The 20,434-nt window shown below is 44.3% G+C and overlaps 1 protein-coding gene across 2 annotated transcripts in view; it reads right to left on the minus strand.

The window, feature by feature from the left end:
- Positions 1-958: 958 nt before the first annotated feature.
- Positions 959-20,434, minus strand: part of mthfd1l (methylenetetrahydrofolate dehydrogenase (NADP+ dependent) 1 like) — a 725,847-nt gene continuing 706,371 nt past the window's right edge. For both annotated transcript variants that reach the window (XM_085981835.1, XM_085981834.1), the window contains 2 exons: positions 4,487-4,599; positions 959-1,172 (listed from right to left, as the gene is read on the minus strand). In XM_085981835.1, coding sequence (XP_085837961.1) covers positions 4,510-4,599 — 90 coding nt within the window. In that variant the 3' untranslated portion in view covers positions 959-1,172; positions 4,487-4,509. The remainder of the gene's footprint in view (positions 1,173-4,486; positions 4,600-20,434) is intronic.

A 20,434-nucleotide genomic window follows, 5' to 3' on the forward strand; every position in this document is an offset into this window, starting at 1 on the left:
GCGCCCCAAAACTGTCTATACTGAAAATCTAGCCCAAAGTACCTGCACAAGGTTAAATGTTCTAATTAAGGTAAAGGCATCAGTTGGGGTGAACTGACATTTGAAATTCCTTACGGTATTTGCTTAATCCCCTGCAATAACAGTGGGACTTAAAATCTTCCTTAATTTTTTGAATTTAATGAGCCCAAGGGTTAATTATCTAATTCTGTAGAAGGGTTTCGACCCGAAACGTTGACTCTGTTTCTCTCTCCACAGATGTTGCCTGGCCTGCTGAGTTTTTCCAGCGTTTTCTGTTGTTATTAATTATCTAATAATGGACTCACAAGATGCAGGGCTGATAAAAGTCAAAGCCTTTTTCAAACCAATAAAAGGCCAGTAACAGAAATTCGATTAGGCCTTGTTTGGTACAGATATATTTTAATTGTACTTGGAATGGGAAATATGTACAAGCTGTTATTTGACATCTTAAATTATGCCAAGGAATGGTGTAGAGGTTTCAAAAAGATCAAAAACACTGCAAATTCATTGGTCTTTGTAACAGACGAATATTTCAGCCCTCACTGGTCATGTCATTAGCTAGTTAGTCTCACATTTAGGAATGCATTACTTTGGCAGGGTCAGGGTAACCGTCCCCGCCAAAATCGAATTCATTGGTCCATTGCCTCATGGATGGCTGCGGGACCTTCCTGTGTGCAAGATGGCTGCCACAACAGCTTCTGCGCTTCAAGGCAACTCCGTGGCCGGGGTGTGGGTTGGTACGTTTGGCAGATGTGATAAGGTGCTGTGTTCACGTTTCAGTTTCATATATCTGATGAAAGAATATTGAAATATGGAAAAGTACTAAGTAGTTGAGGCTACAATGAGTCATTTAGTACCACCATTTCTAACTATGTTTTAAAAAATTATTAGATCGACAACTGCTGAAAAAAATTGTATAAATTCAACAGTATCAAATGAGTATGCTTCAAAGTTTGGGTTTAATCTATCAAAAAACATAACAATGGATCAGTTGGGGGGAATCAAGAGTCACATGAACTGGTTACTCTCCACAGAATATTTCAGGCGAGGTCTAGGGTATCTTCAGTCCATTGTCTTCCCACAGTTTCTTTAAGAAGCAGACAGAGATTAAGTTTGTTCAAGTCAGGAAACAGGACAGGATATTTCTGGGCAATCTGAAATGCACAAAGAAAACAAAGTTATCAGATACAATTTCATGGGCTATTTTTTACCATTCTTCTCCTCCTCTTCAGTGCCTAATGGTACACGGGACATCCTATTTCTTCCACTACGCTCCGGGTTGTTTCTGTAATGAAGACCCTGTTTTACATGGAACGGCTGTTAGTCTGACTCAATCCCCTACTAGGAGGATTGGCTAGATATGATTTGGGGGGGCGGGGGAGGGAAAGAGAAGAGAACAACTTGCATTTATATAGCACCATTAACATAATAAAACAGGCCAAGGTACTTTATCAGAAAGTAAAAAAACTTTATAAAATGTTGAAACTGAGCCACATAAGGAGAGATTAAGACAGGTGACTAAAAAGGTAGGTTTTAAGGAGTGTTGTAAATGAGGAGAGACAGCTAGAGAGATGCAGAAGTTCAGGGAGGGAATTCCAGAGCTTAGGGCCTAGGCAGCTGAAGGCCGTCCTTATCCAGTCTGGCCTATATGTGACTCCAGTCCAACACCAACGTGGTTGACTCTTAAATGCCTTCTGAAGTGGCCTAGCAAGCCCTTCCGTTGTATCAAATCTCAGAGCCATTAGGGATGGGCAATAAATGCCAGCCTTGCCCACATCCTGAGAATGAAAGAAAAATACTTCGGATTTAAGTATCTCCAATTTTACCCATACCAATGTGGAGGGCACTGTTCGGAAATTGATCAGGATTAACTTCAGACACCTAGCAGAGGTCCTTCTGCATCCTTTGCAGCTGGCCAGCAGGCTATGGAGATGTCATTGCAACGCTTTCAACTAGCAGAACTTGGACAATTGCACAACCAACGCGACCTCATGGACACAACCTCCACCATACCCAAGCAGCTGACTCCATTGTGAGACACCCACTGGGTAGGGCTGGCCTATTGGTGTCATGCACCTATCTCCCAGGCCACACTCGCCGCCTGTTCCTCCACTGTGACACATCAGACAGTGGCCGATAACCCCCATGTTCTCCAATTAACAGTATGTGTACTGTTCACTTCCGTCATGGCTGTGGTGGTAAGAAAAAAGGGCCTGCATTTCTATAGCGCCTTTAACAAACTCAGGACATCACAAATCATTTCACTGCCAATGAAGTACTTTTGAAGTGCGGTCACTGCTCTAATGCAGAAAACATGGCAGCTAATTTACACACAGCAAGATCCCACAAACAGTAATGAGATAAATGACCAGATATTGTTTTAGGTGTTGGTTAAGGGATAAACGTTGGCCAGGACACCAAGGAGAGCTCCCTGCTCTTCTTCGAATAGTGCCATGGGATCATTTACACCCACGAGGGGGCAGACGGGGCCTCGGCTTACCATCCCATCCGAAAGATGGCACCTCCAACAGTGCAGCATGTTCTTCTTTCTTTTCATTCTCCCGTTACACATTACTGCCTTGCTTTGCATACTTAGATCTTGGAATTTGTCATAACCTTATCATCTTACCAAACCTCAGCTGAACCAGAATGACTGCACTGGAGATCAGCCTGGATTTTGTGCTCAAATCTCTGGAGTGGGGCTTGAACCCACAACATTCTGACTCAGATGAGAGTGTGCCATCACCGAGGTACGTCTGACCTACTTCATTAAAACTACCGTCAGGTCTGACCAGGATTGAAGTCCTCACTCCAATTTGACTGTACATTGTTCAACGCACCACAGCTTTCCAACAACATTACAGCCCTTTTCAACTATTCTACATTTCCATTAGAATTATGAAGAAAATATGGCCCATTGTGATTGCCCTCGTGAGCAAGGCTGCAGTAAGTTGCAATACTAATGAAAGCACGTAATTACATTTTCTGCAGCTATATTAATCCTGTAAAATTTAATAAGCTCCGGATGCGGTTTGTGTCTTAAAATTTGGAGAGAAAGAACAGGATAGAATTATATCGTCAAAAACAATTCCTGTTTACTTTCTTTTTGTGTTAACCGTGGCTCAGTTGGCAGCACTCTCACCTCTGAGTCCGAAGGTTGTAGGATCAAGCCCCACTCCAAAGTCTTGAACCTTTAATCCATGCTGACACTCCAGTGCAGTACTGAGGGAGTGCTGGAACAGCAAAAACTGTTCTGGAAGTCACATCAACTGTTTTTTTTTAAAACCATAATGGAGTGAGGCACAAATTCACAAGGCAAGTGACAAAATTAAATGGCATTTATAAAAGAGGAACCAGCAGGGTCCTGTTGGCAGGACGCACGAGTTCACTACAGTTTTCTCTGTCTTCACCCTGTATGTTTCACATGGAATGCGCTTCTAGATCTGTCACAGCTCGGGTGTCACACTTTTCTATATGCAAATTTCTGTACTGCACTTGTGGTTGATCGGATGAAACTTTACATTCATAACACAAATCAGAACTGTACTCTACGGAATCTACCAACCAATAATGGGCAGGGGGTTACCAATAGTCAGGAGCAGAGAAATCGGCAATAAATCCTGATGCGTTTCCTGTATTGAAAACAGTGCCGTCCACATTGGCCTGGGTAAAATTGGAGATACACAAGTGTGGCATTTTATCCCCCATGCCCCAGACTGACCATTCCTGGGGATTGCTGAATAAATTTGCCAATTAGCACTGAATTAGGGACAGTTTTGTGCTGTAGGCCCATGTCCACTAGGAATTGGAGCTGGAACGGGATTGAACTCATTTCATAGGGCACCCTTACCACCGGCAACATTCATCCCATCATCTCTGGCTAGATTTATTCACACAACAGGTGGTGGAAATCTGGAACTCATTGGATGACGCAATGACGGAGATGATAGTAGCTTTTCACTTCTGGGACCTTGGATCATAGGAACAGGGAGAGGCCATTCAGCAGCTCAAGCCTGTTCTGCCATTCAATTAGATCATGGCTGATCTGTACCCCAACTCCATATCCTTCGATACCCTTACCTAACAAAAATCTATCGATCTCAGTCTTGAAAGTTTCAATTGACTCCCAGCATCCACAGCCTTTTGAGGGAAAGTGTTCCACATTGCTACTACCCTGTGTGAAAAAGTGCTTCCAGATTTCGCTCCTGAATGGCCTGGCTCTAATTTTAAGATTGTACCTTCTTGTTTTGGATTCCCCACCAGAGGAAATAGTTTCTCTATCTATCCTATCGGATCCTTTTATAATTTTGAACATCTTGATTAGATCACCCCTCAAACTTCTAAACTCAAGGGAATACAAGCCAAATTTACTCATATTTCAGTAAAGTTCTTTAATACGAGCACATTTAATATGAAACAGAATTATCTGTCGCTCTGACAGGACAAGAGTGCATCAGGAAAGCAATACCTGAAGTTTGAGAGTCGCTGCCTTTAGAACAATCCTATAACTTGCTCTGTATTTGAATCGAGGTCAATGTCGTAGAAACAGGGCCGAGTGGGTAATCCCGGCATGGTGCTCATCTGTAAGGAACCAAAGAGAAAAAGAGATACAAAATACATATCATAGAATTAACAGCATAGACGGAGGCCATTCGTCCCATCTTACCCATGCTTGCTCTTGGACTGGTGCTATCTGCCCAAATCGCAAATTATGCTGTAAGACTTCACCCAGGTGCGAAGACACGCTCAATGACACTCTGTGCAAGGAGACAGTTATCATGTGGTGAAGACACAATGGCTGCAATAATTTACTCACCCTCAAGGACGTTCTCCCAAAGTAACTTTGGCAAAAGCCTCGGAGAAACAATGTAAACCATTTCTCGGGGGAGGGGGACTCCAAAGTTACAGATCAGGAGAACCACTGTGGAAATTCTACCCCAATGCTTTTCGAGAAACACCACTACACCTTTCACTGCCCACCAACAGCTCCCAGCCACTTCACGTGCTCCTGCCTAGTGCTACCTCCTTGGGAAACCCTTAATCCTTTCCTCCCAACCCTAATGGATGAACAGCTGGTCTTTAAATCCAATTCCATCCACGAATAGTTCAACAATGCTTCATTCAAGAAGTATTCTCATGAACCCCCCCCCCCAACTACCAAAATAAGGCCATTAAATCTCCTTGTGTGTGTGCAGGCAATACTCTGTTCATCATACTTTGAAAGGTTGCTGGTGACATGAGACCAGCCTGGAGTGTTGCACACATAGATCAGGATTAGGCCATTCAGCCCCTTGAGCCTGTTCCGCCATTCAATTGGATCATGGCTGATCTGTACCTTAACTCCATTTATCCACCTTTGTTCCATATCCCTTGATACCCTTACCCAACAAAAATCTATCGGTCTCAGCCTTGAAATTTTCAATTGACCCCCGACATCCATGGTGTTTTGGGGGGGGGGGGGGGGAAGAGTTTCAGACTTGTGTGTGTGTGTGTGTGTGTGTGAAGCTGGCATCACCCCTGAATGGCCTAGCTCTAATTTTAAGGTTATGTCCCCTGGTTCTGGACTCCCCACCGGAGGAAATAGTTTCTCTCCATCAAATCCTTTAATCATCTTAAACATCTCAATTAGATCACCCCTTAATCTTCTATACTCAAGGGATTACAAGCCTAGTCTACGCAACCTGTCCTCATAATTTAACCCGTGAAGCCCTGGTATCATTCTGGTGAACATACACACTATCTAGATTAGAAAGCTGCTGAATCTGAGCTCTAGATTCTTTCACTTTCCACAAGTATTTAGGACCATTTGAGTGAAACGTCGACACTGGAAAGGAGCTGAGAAAATTCAAGAAGAATTACAGACTACACAGGAGTTGAAACCAAATATAAGAACACACCTGGATGGAGCAGGATGAGAGAGAGGGGGTAACAAAGAGGACAAGGAGTTCTCAGATCAGGACAAGGTACAGTGCTGGTAGAAGGAAAACTGGAGACAGCGGAGCCCATTGTCCAAAAGTGGCAACTAACTACTGACAGCGAGTTTGAATTACACAAAGGCATGTGGCAGGAGACACAACTGGCACACGCCAGCCACGTTAGCGACATGGACAGGCGAACTAACATCAGCCGACTGTGGCCTTCCTCAACCAGGACTCGGGCAGCAGCGAAACCCAATTTTCCACATCGATTGTTTTATTCGCATCGAGACCGGGGAAAGCTGCCATTGTGTAGCAACCACTGGCTTCAGCACAGTGTTAAAAGAAAAATCGCCGGCAAATTTCTTTGGGGTGGCTGTTCCGATTGGATACCGTAACTTTGACGCAAACCTCAGTCGGAGGAGCAAAGGGAGCCTTCTGCCAAATTTACAGCGACCAGTCGGAGGATCCTATGAGAAAATTCCCACCGAATGCACTTCGAACATGAGCTCCTTTATTTTTTTTTACTGTGCGATGGGGGTTGAAAAAAGCAAGAAGTGTCAACCACAACAACAACTTGCATTTAAATAGTGCCTTCAACATAGTGAAACGTCCCAAGCTAGGCACTTCACAGGAACGTTATCAGACAAAAATTTCACACCGATATTAGCAGGTGACCAAAATCTTGATGAACGAGTTAGGTTTTAAGGAGAGAGGTGGGGAAGTTTAGGGAGGGAATTCCAGATCCTAGAGTCCAGACAGCTGAAGGCACGGTCGCCAAAGGCAGAGTGAGGAAAATTGGGAATTCGCAAGAATTGGAGGAATGCAGAGTTCTCAAGAGGGTTGTAGGGCTGGAGGAGGTTACCGAGATAGGGAGGCCATGGAGGGATCTGAAAACAAGAATGAGAATTTTAAAATCGAGGCATTGCTGGACCAGCAGCCAATGTAGGTCAGTGAGCACAGGGGTGATGGGTGAACGGGACTTGGTGCGAGTTCGGACACAGGCAGCACAAACGAGCTGGTGCAGGGGGAGCCGCCTTCAATACGGAAATGTCAAAAGCAGCCTCTGCAACTCCTGGTCAAAAATCCACATTTAAAAAAGTTTCACAACACACAGAAGACAACTGATGCATTTGAGAACTTGAAAATGCCGGTGTTTGTGTGCCGGTGTTTTTTTTTGTGAACAGGGCGATCTGATCTGTCGTTCGTGCATTGGGAGCCTTGGGTGCACGGTGGGGGACGTACGCTGGATCGGACCTGGGTTGCATTGTAAGGTGGGCTTGTGAAGCATGGAGTGGGCCTGCACCCAGAGTGTTCAGAGTGTGTGTGTGTGTGTGTGTGTGTGTGTGTGTGTGTGTGTGTGAGAGAGAGAGAGAGAGAGAGAGAGAGAGAGAGAGCGAGAGAGAGAGCGAGAGAGAGGGAGCGAGAGAAGAAAGTTGTTGGGGCCAAGTTTATGGCAAAGTTCTTGATGTGTGTGATTTCTTTGGTGCCATTATCACGTAGAGTTATTTTTAGCAGTACACAGTGGGGTGGATGAGGAATTGTCCTGGTTTTGTGGACTGGCTGGAGGTGGGGGCGGGAGAGGAGGGGAGGGTTTGCAAACCACAACTGGTGAATAATGCATAAAATAACCAACTGGGAGAAAACACACAATCAAGCACTTTGAGGCTGATGAAAATTAACCTACCCGATGGTCACACCACGGATAAAATAACCCAGAGCCCACAACAGACAAGGATTTTATTATAAAGATTAATGACTGAGGATTTCAAACACTCATGAATAACTGACTCTGCCAGGTAATCACAAAAAAGCCTTTACAAGATCGCAAACCGTTTAAACATTTCTGAAGTTAAGTGAACAATTAGTCTGTGTTCTGGTGAATACAAACCGCTAGCATTACAAACACCTGGAGAGAGAGTGTTATGCTATGTTGGCAAGCTAGTGTAATTTAAAGTATGCACAGATAGCGATGACTGAAAGAACAAACTTGCATTTCTATAGCACCTTTGCAACCTCAGGAAGTCCCTAAGTTCTTTACACCCAATGAAGTACTTTTTGAAGTGTAGTCACTGTTGTAATGTAGGAAATGTGGCAGCCAAATTGCGCACAGCAAACTCCCACAAACAGGAATGAGATAATGACCTGACAATCCGTTTTTAGTGATATTGGTTAAGGAATAATATTGGCCAGGACACCAGGAAGAACTCCCCTGCTCCTTTTCGAATAGTGCCATGGGATCTTTTACGTTCACCCAAGAGGGAAGACAGGGCCTTGGTTTAACGTCTCATCCGAAAGACAGCACCTCTGATAGTGCAGCACTCACTCAGTATTGCATTGGAAAGTCAGCCTAGATTTGTGCTCAAGTCTCTGGAGTGGGGCTTGAACTCACAACCTTCTGACGCTGAGGCGAGAGTGTTACCGCGGAGTCAAGGTTGGGGCCAAAACAGAGAGTTGTGCACTGTTTGGAACAAAAGTACAGGAAACTTTCGTTTAACCGGAGGTTAAAAGTCCGGAAAGCTCTATCTACCAGCAAAATTCAGGAGCCGTTTTCTGTAAGTTTTTTTACTTCTCGTTGCTTTTTTTTCCCCAGTCAGGCTCTGCAAGGTCTGCAGCTAAGCAACAGCTTCAGCTAGAGACGCTTGCAGCTGCAGCCGACTGTTTTGAAGCTGTTGCTAAGCAACAGGGTTTGTTGATTCACATGGAGCTGAAAAGCTCTGTATGTTTTAACATTGCCGCTGGTTTATATGGCAGTTTTGATCTAACGGCACCAGCTCGGTCCAGTCAGTGCCGGATACCAGAAAGTTTCCGGTAATGGGGTGAGGCTAGATCAACCAAAAATGTCAAAACGGAGATTGATAGATTGTTGCACTGTTTGGAACAAAAGTAATGTGTTTACAAACATGGTTTGCGTCATGTTTAACGTCTCATCCAAAAGACGGCACCTCTGATAGTGCGCCCTCAGTACTGCATTGGAGTGCCAGCCTAGATTTTGTACTCAAGTCTCTGTAGTGGAACCTGAACCCACAACCTTTTGACTCAAAAGGCGAGAGTGCTACCACTGAGCCACGGATGACACCTAACACTGCAGTGTTAAAACCACAGACACAGGAGTTAAAGTTAAAGCTATTAACAGATACGGAACCAAGGTGGATAGATAGAGTTGAGATACAGATTAGCCAGAATATAATTGAATGGCTGAACAGCCTACTCCTGTTTCTAAGTTCCTTGTAATCACTTCTGCATATCCATTATTTTTAAATTACAAAGGTGTTATAGTTGTGCTTGTGGACTTGGGATAAATACGAGCTAGAGAGAGTCAGCATGGATTTGCAAAGGGCAAGTCATGTCTAACGAACCTAATTGAATTTTTTGAGGAGGTAACTAATGTGGTAGACAAGGGAGTGTCTATGGATGTTATTTATATGGACTTCCAGAAGGCATTCGATAAGGTGCCGCATAAGAGACTGTTAACAAAAATGAGCGCATGGAATTGGAGGCAACCTGTACATAGAATTTATAGCACAGAAACAGGCCATGCAGCCCAACAGGTCTATGCCGGTGTTTATGATGATATTGGTTAGGAGGTAAGAGACAGAGAGTAGGGGTGTGGCTCGTGGTGTCCCCTAGGGATCTGGACTGGGGCCTCAGCTTTTTACTACATTTATAAAATCGCTTAAATGAAGGAATATGGAGCCTTATATCCAAGTTTGCTGACAACATCTGCTCCTGTTATGTTCCTGGACAAACATACCACAACACATCAGAACTTCAAGGGTTAAACCAGCTCCAGTCACCAAGTTACTCATAGAAGTTCTTTTTAAGCAACCAACAAAAAATATATATTCATGTTGATTTTGGCCACACAGATATGATATTTAGGCACATAGTGATGCACTAAAGTAAAACTCTCTCAATTAGTTATTTTGATCTATTCAGAGTATTGCAACTCCAGAAATGTTGTTTGTTTCAGTATTTCTGTACTTATTAGATCATATTGCACAAAAGCAAGTCAGTATTCTAAAACCCATAAGGGCAACATGTTTTTCAACCCTTGCTCATTATAAAATTAGAAAACATTAAAATCGGTTTGAATTAGTGGGAAAAGCCTGATGTTTCTCCCCGACTGTAGGCCTCTTATTTTGATGATGAGCCAAAGGTCTGGCAACTTTGCCAGCAACCTCGAACACAAAGGCCACCCCTTCATTCTGAGGGCCACAGAAACATCTGGTTAAAACATTGGAACTGGAATAGGCCGTTCCATTAGATCATGGCTGATCTGTACCTCACCTCCATCCCTTGATATCCTTGCCCAACAAAAATATATCGAATCTCAGTTCTGAAAGCTCCAATTGACCCTCAGCATCCACAGCCTTTTGGCAGAGAGAATTCCAGATTTCCACTGCCCTTAGTGTGGAAAAAGTGCTTCCTGATTTCCCTCCTGGATGGCCTAGCTCCAATTTTAAGATTATGTCCCCTTGTTCTGGATGCCCCCCACCAGAGGAAATAGTTTCGCTCCCTACCCTATTGAAACCGTTGAACATTTTAAACACCTCAATCAGATCATTCCTCAATCTTCAAAACTCGAAGAGTATACAAGCCTAGTTTATGCAATCAGTTCTCATAATTTAACCCTCTAAGAAACATTCCAAACCTGTGACTTTTATTCATTCTGGTCTCAACAGCCTTAACATAGTGCTAGGATCTTTCAGTCTCAAAAGATTTTGGTGGTGTTCAGATAATAGAGATAGCAAAAAGAAATGCAGGCACAAATGCGACAATAGGTAGTATGACTGGAGGGTTACATACCCGAATTGCTAACCCCCTCTTTCCCTCTTGACGGCTGCCATGTACTTGCGACGAAGTCTGTTTTTATTTAACCTCGCAAGTTAACAAGGCCATAAAAAATACCAACAAAGCACTGGGGTTTATTTCTAGAGGAATACTATTCAAAAGCAGAGAAGTTATGTTAAACTTGTATAGAACCTTGGTTAGGCCACACTTCGGGTACTGTGCACAGTTCTGGTCTCCATATTACGAAAGAATATAGAGGCACTGGAGAAGGTGCAAAAAAATTTACAAGGATGATACCAGATCTGAGAGGTTATAACTATCAGGAAAAACTGAACAGTCCAAGATTCTTCTCTCTAAAAGACTAATATTATGAAGGGATTTGACAGAATAGACTTAGAGAATATGTTCCCACTTGTGGGGGGGGGTCCAAATCTAGGGGCCAGAAATATAAGATAGTCACTAATAACTCCAATAAGGAATTCAGGAGAAACGTCTTTACCCGGAGAATGGTTAGAATGTGGATCTCGCTACCACAAGGAGTAGTTGAGGCGAATTGCATAGATGCCTTTAAGGGGAAGCTAGATAAGTTCTAAATTGGGGGAAGGTCAATTTTAATATGATACGGCAGGATCTGGCCAAAGTGGACTGGGATCAGCTACTTGTAGGAAAATCCACATCAGAGCAGTGGGAGTCTTTCAGAAAAGAAAGAGAGAGAGTACAGCGCCAACATGTTCCTGTAAAGGTCAAGGGTGGGACCAACAAGCCCAGGGAACCCTGGATGTCAAGGGATATACAAGAATGGATTAGGAAAAAAAGGGAGGCTTTTGGCAGATACAAAGGACTAAAAACAGTGGAAGCCCTAGAGGAGTATAGAAAGTGCAGGGGGGTACTTAAAAAAGAAATTAGGAGAGCGAAGAGGGGGCATGAAAAAACACTGGCGGGCAAAATAAAGGAAAATCCCAAGGTGTTTTATAAGTATATTAAGGGCAAAAGGATAACCAGGGAAAGAGTAGGGCCCATTAAGGACCAAAGTGGCAATGTGTGTGTAGAGCCGGAAGATGTAGGTGAGGTTTTAAATGAATATTTTGCATCTGTGTTCACTATGGAGAAGGACGATGTAGGCATAGATATCAGACAGGGGGATTATGATATACTTGAACAAATTAGCATTGAGAGGGAGGAGGTACTAGCAGTTTTAGTGGGCTTAAAAGTGGATAAATCCCCAGGCCCAGACGAGATGTATCACAGGCTGCTGTGTGAAGCAAGGGAGGAGATTGCAGGGGCTCGGACACAAATTTTCAGAACCTCTCTGGCCACAGGGGAGATGCCAAAGGACTGGAGGACAGCTAACATAGTAACATTATTCAAGAAGGGTAGTAGGGATAAACCAGGGAATTATAGGCCAGTGAGCCTAACATCTGTGGTAGGGAAATTATTGGAAAAAATTCTGAGGAACAGAATTAGTCTCCACTTGAAGAGACAAGGATTAATCAAGGATAGTCAGCATGGCTTTGTCAGGGGGAGATCATGTCTAGCCAATTTGATTGAATTTTGAGAGGGGGTGACTAGGTGTGTGGATGAGGGTAGTGCAGTTGATGTAGTCTACATGGACTTCAGTAAGGCTTTTGACAAAGTCCCGCATGGGAGACTGGCCAAGAAGTTAAGAGCCCATGGGATCCAGGGCAATTTGGCACATTGGATCCAAAATTGGCTTAGTGGCTGGAGGCAGAGGGTGATGGTTGAAGGTTGTTTTTTGTGACTGGAAGCCTCTGTCCAGTGGTGTACCGCAGGGATCGGTGCTGGGTCCTTTGCTGTTTGTAGTGTACATTAATGATTTAGATGTGAATGTAGGAGGTATGATCAGTAAGTTCGCAGATGACGCGAAAATTGGTAGAGGCATAGAATATAAGAGTAGGGAGGTTATGATGGAGCTGTACAAAACGCTAGTTAGGCCACAGCTGGAATACTGTGTGCAGTTCTGGTCGCCACACTACAGGAAGGATGTGATTGCATTAGAGAGGGTGCAGAGGAGATTCACCAGGATGTTACCTGGGCTGGAGCGTTTCAGCTATGAAGACAGACTGGACAGGCTGGGGTTGTTTACCTTAGAGCAGAGAAGGCTGAGGGGGGGGACGTGATTGAGGTGTAATAAATTATGAGGGGCATAGAGTGGATAGAAAGGAACTTTTCCCCTTAGTAGAGGGATCAATAACCAGAGGGCATAGTTTCAAGGTAAGGGGCAGGAGGTTTAGAGGGGATTTGAGGAAAAGCTTTTTCACCCAGAGGGTGGTTGGAATCTGGAACTCACTGCCTGAAAGGGTGGTAGAGGCAGGAACCCTCACAACATTCAAGAAGCATTTAGATGAGCACTTGAAACGCCATAGCATACAAGGCTACGGACCAAGTGCTGGAAAATGGGATTAGAATAGACAGGGCTTGATGGCCGGCGCAGACACGATGGGCCGAAGGGCCTCTTTCTGTGCTGTATAACTCTATGACTCTATAAGTACATGAGAGAAAGAAATAGAAGGATATGCAGATAGTGTTAGATGATGTAAGATGGGAGGAGGCTCGTTTGGAGCTTAAACATCGGCATAGACCAGTTGGGCCAAACGGTCGGCTCCTGTGCTATAAATTCGATGTAATTCAGATCACAGTTCTTCCTTTCTTACAGTAACAATAGGGCGCACTGGTTTTCAAGATCTGAATTTAGCTGCTTCAAGATTGGCAGCGGAGGCTGCAATAAACTCATTGGGCCCAGTCCGTGTAGCGCCAGCTGCCTGGGAAACACAGTGGGAATGAAGGGCAGCAATGCAAAGGTGCGTTCTGTCCAGTCTTGTCCGTATTTCACACTGCAGCCCTGACAGACTCGCTGCACTGCTACCCCGCCTGAATTTTAAGTAGTCAGATATAAAAAGCATTGTAAATCAGACTTTTAATTAGATCGGTGGTACCAGAATGGGCCATGACTCATGAAATCCAATAAAGCTCTGACAGTTATGAGCTCACCAGGTAAAAGGCACAAGAACTGCGTAGCTTGAAAGTTTTTTAAAATAAAAAATTAATAATTAAACCAATCTAGGCCACTCCCCCCACCCTACTACCCTTCCATATCAGTAAAATGATTACATCACAGCCTCCAATAGTATATCTTTCATTCATGCTCGGGATGTGAGCATCACTGGCAAGGCTGGCATTCCTTGCCCATCCCTAGCTGCTCTGAGAAGGTGGTGATACAACGGAGTGGCTTGCTAGGCCACTTCAGAGGGCAGTTAAGTGTCAACCACGTTGGTGTGGGACTGGAGTCACATATAGTCTAGACCGGGTAAGGTCAGCAGATTTCCTTCCCTAGTGAACCAGTTGGGTTTTATACGACAATCCGACAGCTCCATGGTCACTTTTATTGACACTGTAAATGGGCACCGAGCATCTGGAGCACGACTTGTGCACTTTATAGGGCCTTAATGACATGCGACTAACATGCACGCAGACTTTATGTACTACAGTGCTGGGGGACCCACATCATGTGCAGTGTGCAGTTATTGCCCAACCCGAGTTGCCTTGAGGTCATTAAAAGTTAACGATGTAGTGTGGGACCAGAGTCACAAGTAGGCCAGTCGGGCAAGGACAGCAGGTTCCCTCCCCTGAAGGACCAATTGGGTTTTTACGACAATTGACAGCTTCATGGTGATATTTTGTGCTGCCAGCCACAATTTACCAGATTTGGTGAATTCAATTTCATAACTTGCAATGGTGGGATTGGAACTCAGGACCTCTGGGTTCATAGTTCAGCGTCAAAACCACTAGCTTCCCATACCATAAAAACACATATGTGAATGTTTCTCAGATACGCTACTTTCTGTCTCTTTAAATATGTTTGGGTTTCCCGGTTGACTGAGTGTAACACTGTACTTATTTTCAGAAAACTTCTAGGATGAAAAGCCTCAACAACAACATGGAGTCACCAAGCTAAAGGAGGAATGGGGTCATTAACTGTCATTCCTACATGTGACTGCAATTACTGCATGTCGAGAGTAAATTCAATTTAAACTGATAAAGAATTTTAAAAAGGCAAGCTTGTAAACATAATGCCAGAGAAGTGTGATGTAAGGCTCACCAATCATAACTCACCTGCCATCTCAGCACAACACTGGGGCATGGATAATGAACATGGTGTTTTACTGGGTGTACATTGTGTTCAGTCGTCTCCAATTAAATATTAGGAAGACTGAAACTATTGTCTTCGGTCCCTACCACATACTCCGTTCCCTAGACACAGACTCCATCCCTCTCCCTGGCCAGTGTGAACAAACCAGACCGTTCCCAACTGTGGCGTCCTATTTAACCCTGAGCTGAGCTTCCAACCCCATATCTTCTTCATCACGAAGACCGCCTACTTCCACCTCTGTAACATCGCCCGTCTCTGCCCCTGCCTCAGCTCATCTGCTGCTGAAACCCTCATCCATGCCTTTTGTTACCTCCAGACTCGACTATTCCAATGCTCCCCTGGTGGCCTCCCATCTTGCACCCTCCGTAAACTTAAGGTCATCCAAAACGCTGCTGCCCGTAACTCTGACCAAGTCCTGGTCACCCAACACTCTTTCTCGCTGACCTATATTGGCTCCTGGTCCGACAACATCTCGATTTTAAAATCCTCATCCTTGTTTTCAAATCCCTCCATGGCCTTGCCCCTCCTTATCTCTGTAATCTCCTACAGTCCGACAACCCTCTGAGATCTCTGCGCTCCTCCAATTCTGGCCTCTTCTGCATCCCTGATTTTCATCACTCCACCATTGGTGGCCGTGCCTTTAGCTCTCTGGGCCCTAAGCTCTGGAATCCCCTCCCTAAACCTCTCCGCCTCTCTCACCACCTTTAAGACGCTCCTTAAAACTTACTACATTGACCAAGCTTTTGGTCACCTGTCCAAATATCTCCTTATGTGGCGCAGTGTCAAATTTTGACTGATAATGTTCCTGTGAAGCACCTTGGGATGTTTTACATTAAAGGTGTTATATAAATGCAAGTTGTTGCAGTTTAAAACTATGTGCTCATGTATATCTGCTCCAATGCGTGTGTCTCCACCCTGAAAAGCGCACCGCCCATCATCCTACTGTGAATTTAACCTCTTGAGAGCCAAGTTTAGCTCAATAGTGGCATTTTAACATATATTGCACCAAGGTCCCACATTCCCCCATGGATGCATAGTCTGCAATCCCAAAACTCGACAGGGAACCTTCTGCATGAAAATATGTTTAGCAAACTGTATTGAGATGTTTAACTTTCCATCCGATACAGATTGAACCTAAATATCTGATTACATAAGACCCTGTAACAAATCCTGCATTTATATAGCAGCGTTAACATAGAAAAATGCTCCATGGGCGGTTCAGAGACAAAGAAAAAAATGGATGCTGAGCGAAAGTAGGATAGAGTTGGGAGGGAATCCAAAATTTGGTCAGGGAGGTGGGTTTTAAAGATAAAGAGAGGGAGGTAGACAGGTGCAAGGGTTTAGAGAGGGAATTCCAAAGCATAGGGCTTGGATAGCTGAAGTCACGGCCGCTAATGGTGGGGCAAAAGGGGCACGGGCGGTGAGCACAAGAGGCTGGAGCCAGAGGAATGGAGAGTTCAGGAACAGAAGGGTTGGAGGAGGTTACAGAGATAGAAAGGGGCAAGGCCATGGAAGAATTTAAACACAAGGATGGGAATTCTAAGCTTGAGGCATTGGTGGACTGGGAACCATTGTAGGTTAGCGAAGACGGGAGTGATGAGTAATTAGGACTTGGTGCAGGATGGGTCACAGGTAGCCGGGACAATGAATTACTATATCAGTAAATATTGCAGAACAGAATTAACTGACAAAAACACTGCAGAAAACCAGGGGAGGAAAAAAATAAGTTCAAACAAGTCGACTCCAAATGGTTTGTCAGTGAACACCTGAGAACTTCGCTTGTTGGAGATAGTCATTGCCTGGCACTTCTGTGGCGCGAATGTTAGCCGCCACTTATCAGCCCAAACCTGAACGTTGTTCCAGTCTTGTTGCATGTGGGCATGGCCTGCTTCTTATTTCGGATAATGAAAGATCATCGACCTGAAACGTTGACTCTGTTTCTCTCTCCACGGATGCTGCCCTGGCCTGCTGAGTTTTTCCAGCGTTTTCTGTTGTTATTTCGGATTTCCAGCATCCGCAGTATTTTGCTATCGTATTAGTGTTTGGTTCACTGCCACCTCTCTTCCAGGAATGCCCACCTTGAAGAAGTTCTGCTCTTCTCTTTGATGGGATTTCCATTTGTTTCTTCAACCTTGTTCTCTTAATGTCTCTCAACGTCTCTTAATCTTTCCTGCTTTCTATCCTATCACTGACCGTCCCTTTTGTTCTCTCATCCCCTCCCCCTTTTCCCAGCCCCCAAACCTGCTTTCCATTTCCTGCTTTTTTCCAGTTCTGACAAAAGGTCAGATGCTGCCCTGGCCTGCTGAGTTTTTCCAGCGTTTTCTGTTGTTATTTCGGATTTCCAGCATCCGCATTATTTTGCTATCATTATCTGAGGAGTTGTGAATGGCACTGAACTTAAGGCGGCAAAAAATTGGTGGAAGGGGTATCCTCAAAGCTACTAGCCATCAGCATCACACTGCTAGAGGCTAGGAGCAAGTTAGCCACACACTCTCATAGCCTGGTGGTCCGAGGATGATGAAGGGAGAAATAAATCAGAAATCAAGTTCTGCGTCTCTCTCTCTTCTCTGGTTTTGGCCCCATGCCATCTGTTTCTAGGGCGTGGCTCCTATCTTGAGCTGGGTGTCCAGCTCTGGCTCCTGTTCCAGCTATTACCCGAATCATGGGTCCCTAGTTCCTGACCCTATCTCTTCATTTAACCTCAAATCAGCACAGGGCTGAAACAAGAGGCAAGTTAGCATCAGCTGTGTGTGTACGATCTCAAAAAGTATCTCGAGAGTCATTACCGGATGCTGAGCCTTGCGATAATCCAGCAAATGTCTCTCAGTTACTGAAGGTCGATCGAATTAGAGGCAGAAACCCCCCCAAAAAAGAAATGCCTGCCTTGCTGTTATTCTATTTGGGATGTGGCTGATGGGAAGCAGTCTTGAGCGATTGTAAAGAAACATTTTCAAGGTCCAATTGAAACAGGGAGGAAAGTGCAAAACCTTACAGCTTTTAGCTTGTGAGCCTCAATCAATCAGAGGTGAGTGCTGTAGAAACCTGTCTGAGCGGCAGAATAATGGAATATGTAATGTGACTCTGGGCATACAGGGAACCACTCTCATCATGCACGGACATAATGGTGCTATTTGATTACTTCCAGTATTACTATTTCAGACTCCACATCACGTGCCATTTGCTTACTGAACTGAATATATCCAGGTCATCTGATCGGCTTGCGTGCTTCATCACTGATGGGCAATGCAGATTGTTGTGTAAAAGAACACTGCTTGCATTGAGCAAGAACCCAATGAAAATCAAGTGATCGGGCTGAAATCTGCACCAAGGAACTCTCTCTACAAGAACTGCTGGGGTGGTTTTTTTTGGGAGTGTTAATTTATCCAAATTTACTAAACTCATGGGACTAATCTTGTGAGTTCCTGTTTCAGGTCAATACACAAAACCAAAAAATATTTGCAAAATCAAATTAGGACAGACACGAGAGGTTTCTTTTCTCACAAAACAACTGCAACAACATCCACTGGTTGTCTGGGCTGAATCATAGAATCTTGCAGCACAGAGGGAGGGTATTTGGCCCATTGTGCCTGTGCCAGCTCTTTGAAAGAGCGATCCAATTAGTCCACTCCCCTGCTCCTTCCCCATAGCCCTGCAAAATTTTCCTTTTCAACTATATATCCAATTCCCTTTTGAAAGTTACAATTGAACCTACTTTCAGGTAGTGCGTTCCAGATCATAACTCGCTGCATAAAAACAAAATCTCCTCATTCATCCCTCTGGTTCTTTTACCAATTACCTTAAATCTGTGTCCTCTGCTTACCGACCCTCCTGCCAGTGGAAACTGTTGTTTCTTAATTACTGTCAAAACCCCATATAATTTTGAACACCTCTATTAAATCTCCCCATAACCATTTCTGCTCTGAGGAGAAAAATTCTTAGATTCCTTAGATTAATTGTCTGTAGTAAGAAAGAACAAACTTGCATTTATATAAAAGCCCATCACCCGTGCTTGCCAACCTAAGTTGGCTCCCGGTCCGGCAGCACCGATCTTAAAATTCTCATCCTTGTTTTCATTTCCCTCCATGGCCTCAGCCCTCCGTATCTCTGTAACCTCCTGCAGCCCTAAAACCAATGTGCCCTCTAATTTCTTTTTCGGGTGTGCGGCCCCTTGAAGGGGCTGCGGGGAACATTCAGTTTCGCGCATGTGCAAAATTTAACATGGGAAAAGCCGGTCCCAGGCTGTGCCGGGCCGGCAGAGAGCTGCACGACCATTGCCTACAACCCTTCAAGATCTGTGCGCTCCTCCAATACTGGCCTCTCGCACATCCCCGATTTTAATTGCTCCACCATTGGCGGCTATGACTTCAGCTGCCTGGTCCCTAAGCTCTGGAATTTCCTCCCTAAGCCTCTCCACCTCTCCTCCTTAAAACCTACCTTTTTGACCAAGTTTTTGGTCACCTGTCCTAATATCTCCTTGTGTGGCTTGGGGTCAAACTTTTGTCTGATTACATTCCTGTGAAACACCTTGAGATGCTTTACTATGTGAAAGATGCTATATAAATGCAAGTTGTTGTTGTAGCATTTTCCATGACGTCCCAAAGCACTTTACAGCCAATAAAGTATTTTGAAGTGCAGTCATGTTGGAAACACTGTGACACTACACTGTCGCCAGTAAACACTAATGTTTTAAGGCACTGTTAACTCACAAGAGGTTCATATATGTCATTCAAAAGATTATATATCACCAGCACAATCAGATCTCTTCTATCGTCACTCTGCAATGTTTAGCAGGTAAACACAAACTCAAAACATCCAACTGCTCAACATCTGTTTCTTATTAAACACCTAGTCTGATTTTATCCTGGAAAATACTTACTATGGACTTTCACTAACTTTTATTTGCAGATTCGATTCAAAATCCTATCAGATCCCTGATTTGCTTTTAAACCCAAACAGCCCCACTGAGATTACCACAGACGTCTTGACACAGAAACCTGCAGGCTAGACGTGCAGTGTCTTATAATAGAGCTAATAAGGATTCTGACCCACGAAGGATGGAAGAACTTGCATTTATATAGCACCTTTCACAACCTCCAGACATCCCAAAGCGATTTACAGCCAACAAAATACTTTTGAAGTGTAGTCATTGTTGTAATGTAGGAAACGCGGCAGCCAATTTGAGCACAGCAAGCTCCCACAAACAGCAATGTGATCCTGACCAGATAATCAGTTTGAGGGATTAATAATGGCCAGGACAACAGGAGAACTCCCCAGCTCTTTTTCAAAATAGTGCCATGGGATCTTTTACATTCACCCGAGAAGGCAGGCAGAGCCTCGTTTGACATCTCATCCAACAGTGCAGCACTCCCTCAGAACTGCACTCGGGAGTGTCAGCCTGGATTATGTGCTCAAGTCTCTGGAGTGGGACTTGAACCCATGACCTTCTGACTCAGGAGAGAGTTTCTACCAACTGAGCCATGGCTGACACCTTGTATCTGATGTGGGCTAACAGAATAAAAAGTATTCACAGCAATGTTAT

This window comes from Somniosus microcephalus, chromosome 3, assembly GCF_052327205.1.
Source record: "Somniosus microcephalus isolate GS21.2 chromosome 3, FLI_Smic_1.0, whole genome shotgun sequence".
Classification (NCBI taxonomy): Eukaryota; Metazoa; Chordata; class Chondrichthyes; order Squaliformes; family Somniosidae; genus Somniosus; species Somniosus microcephalus.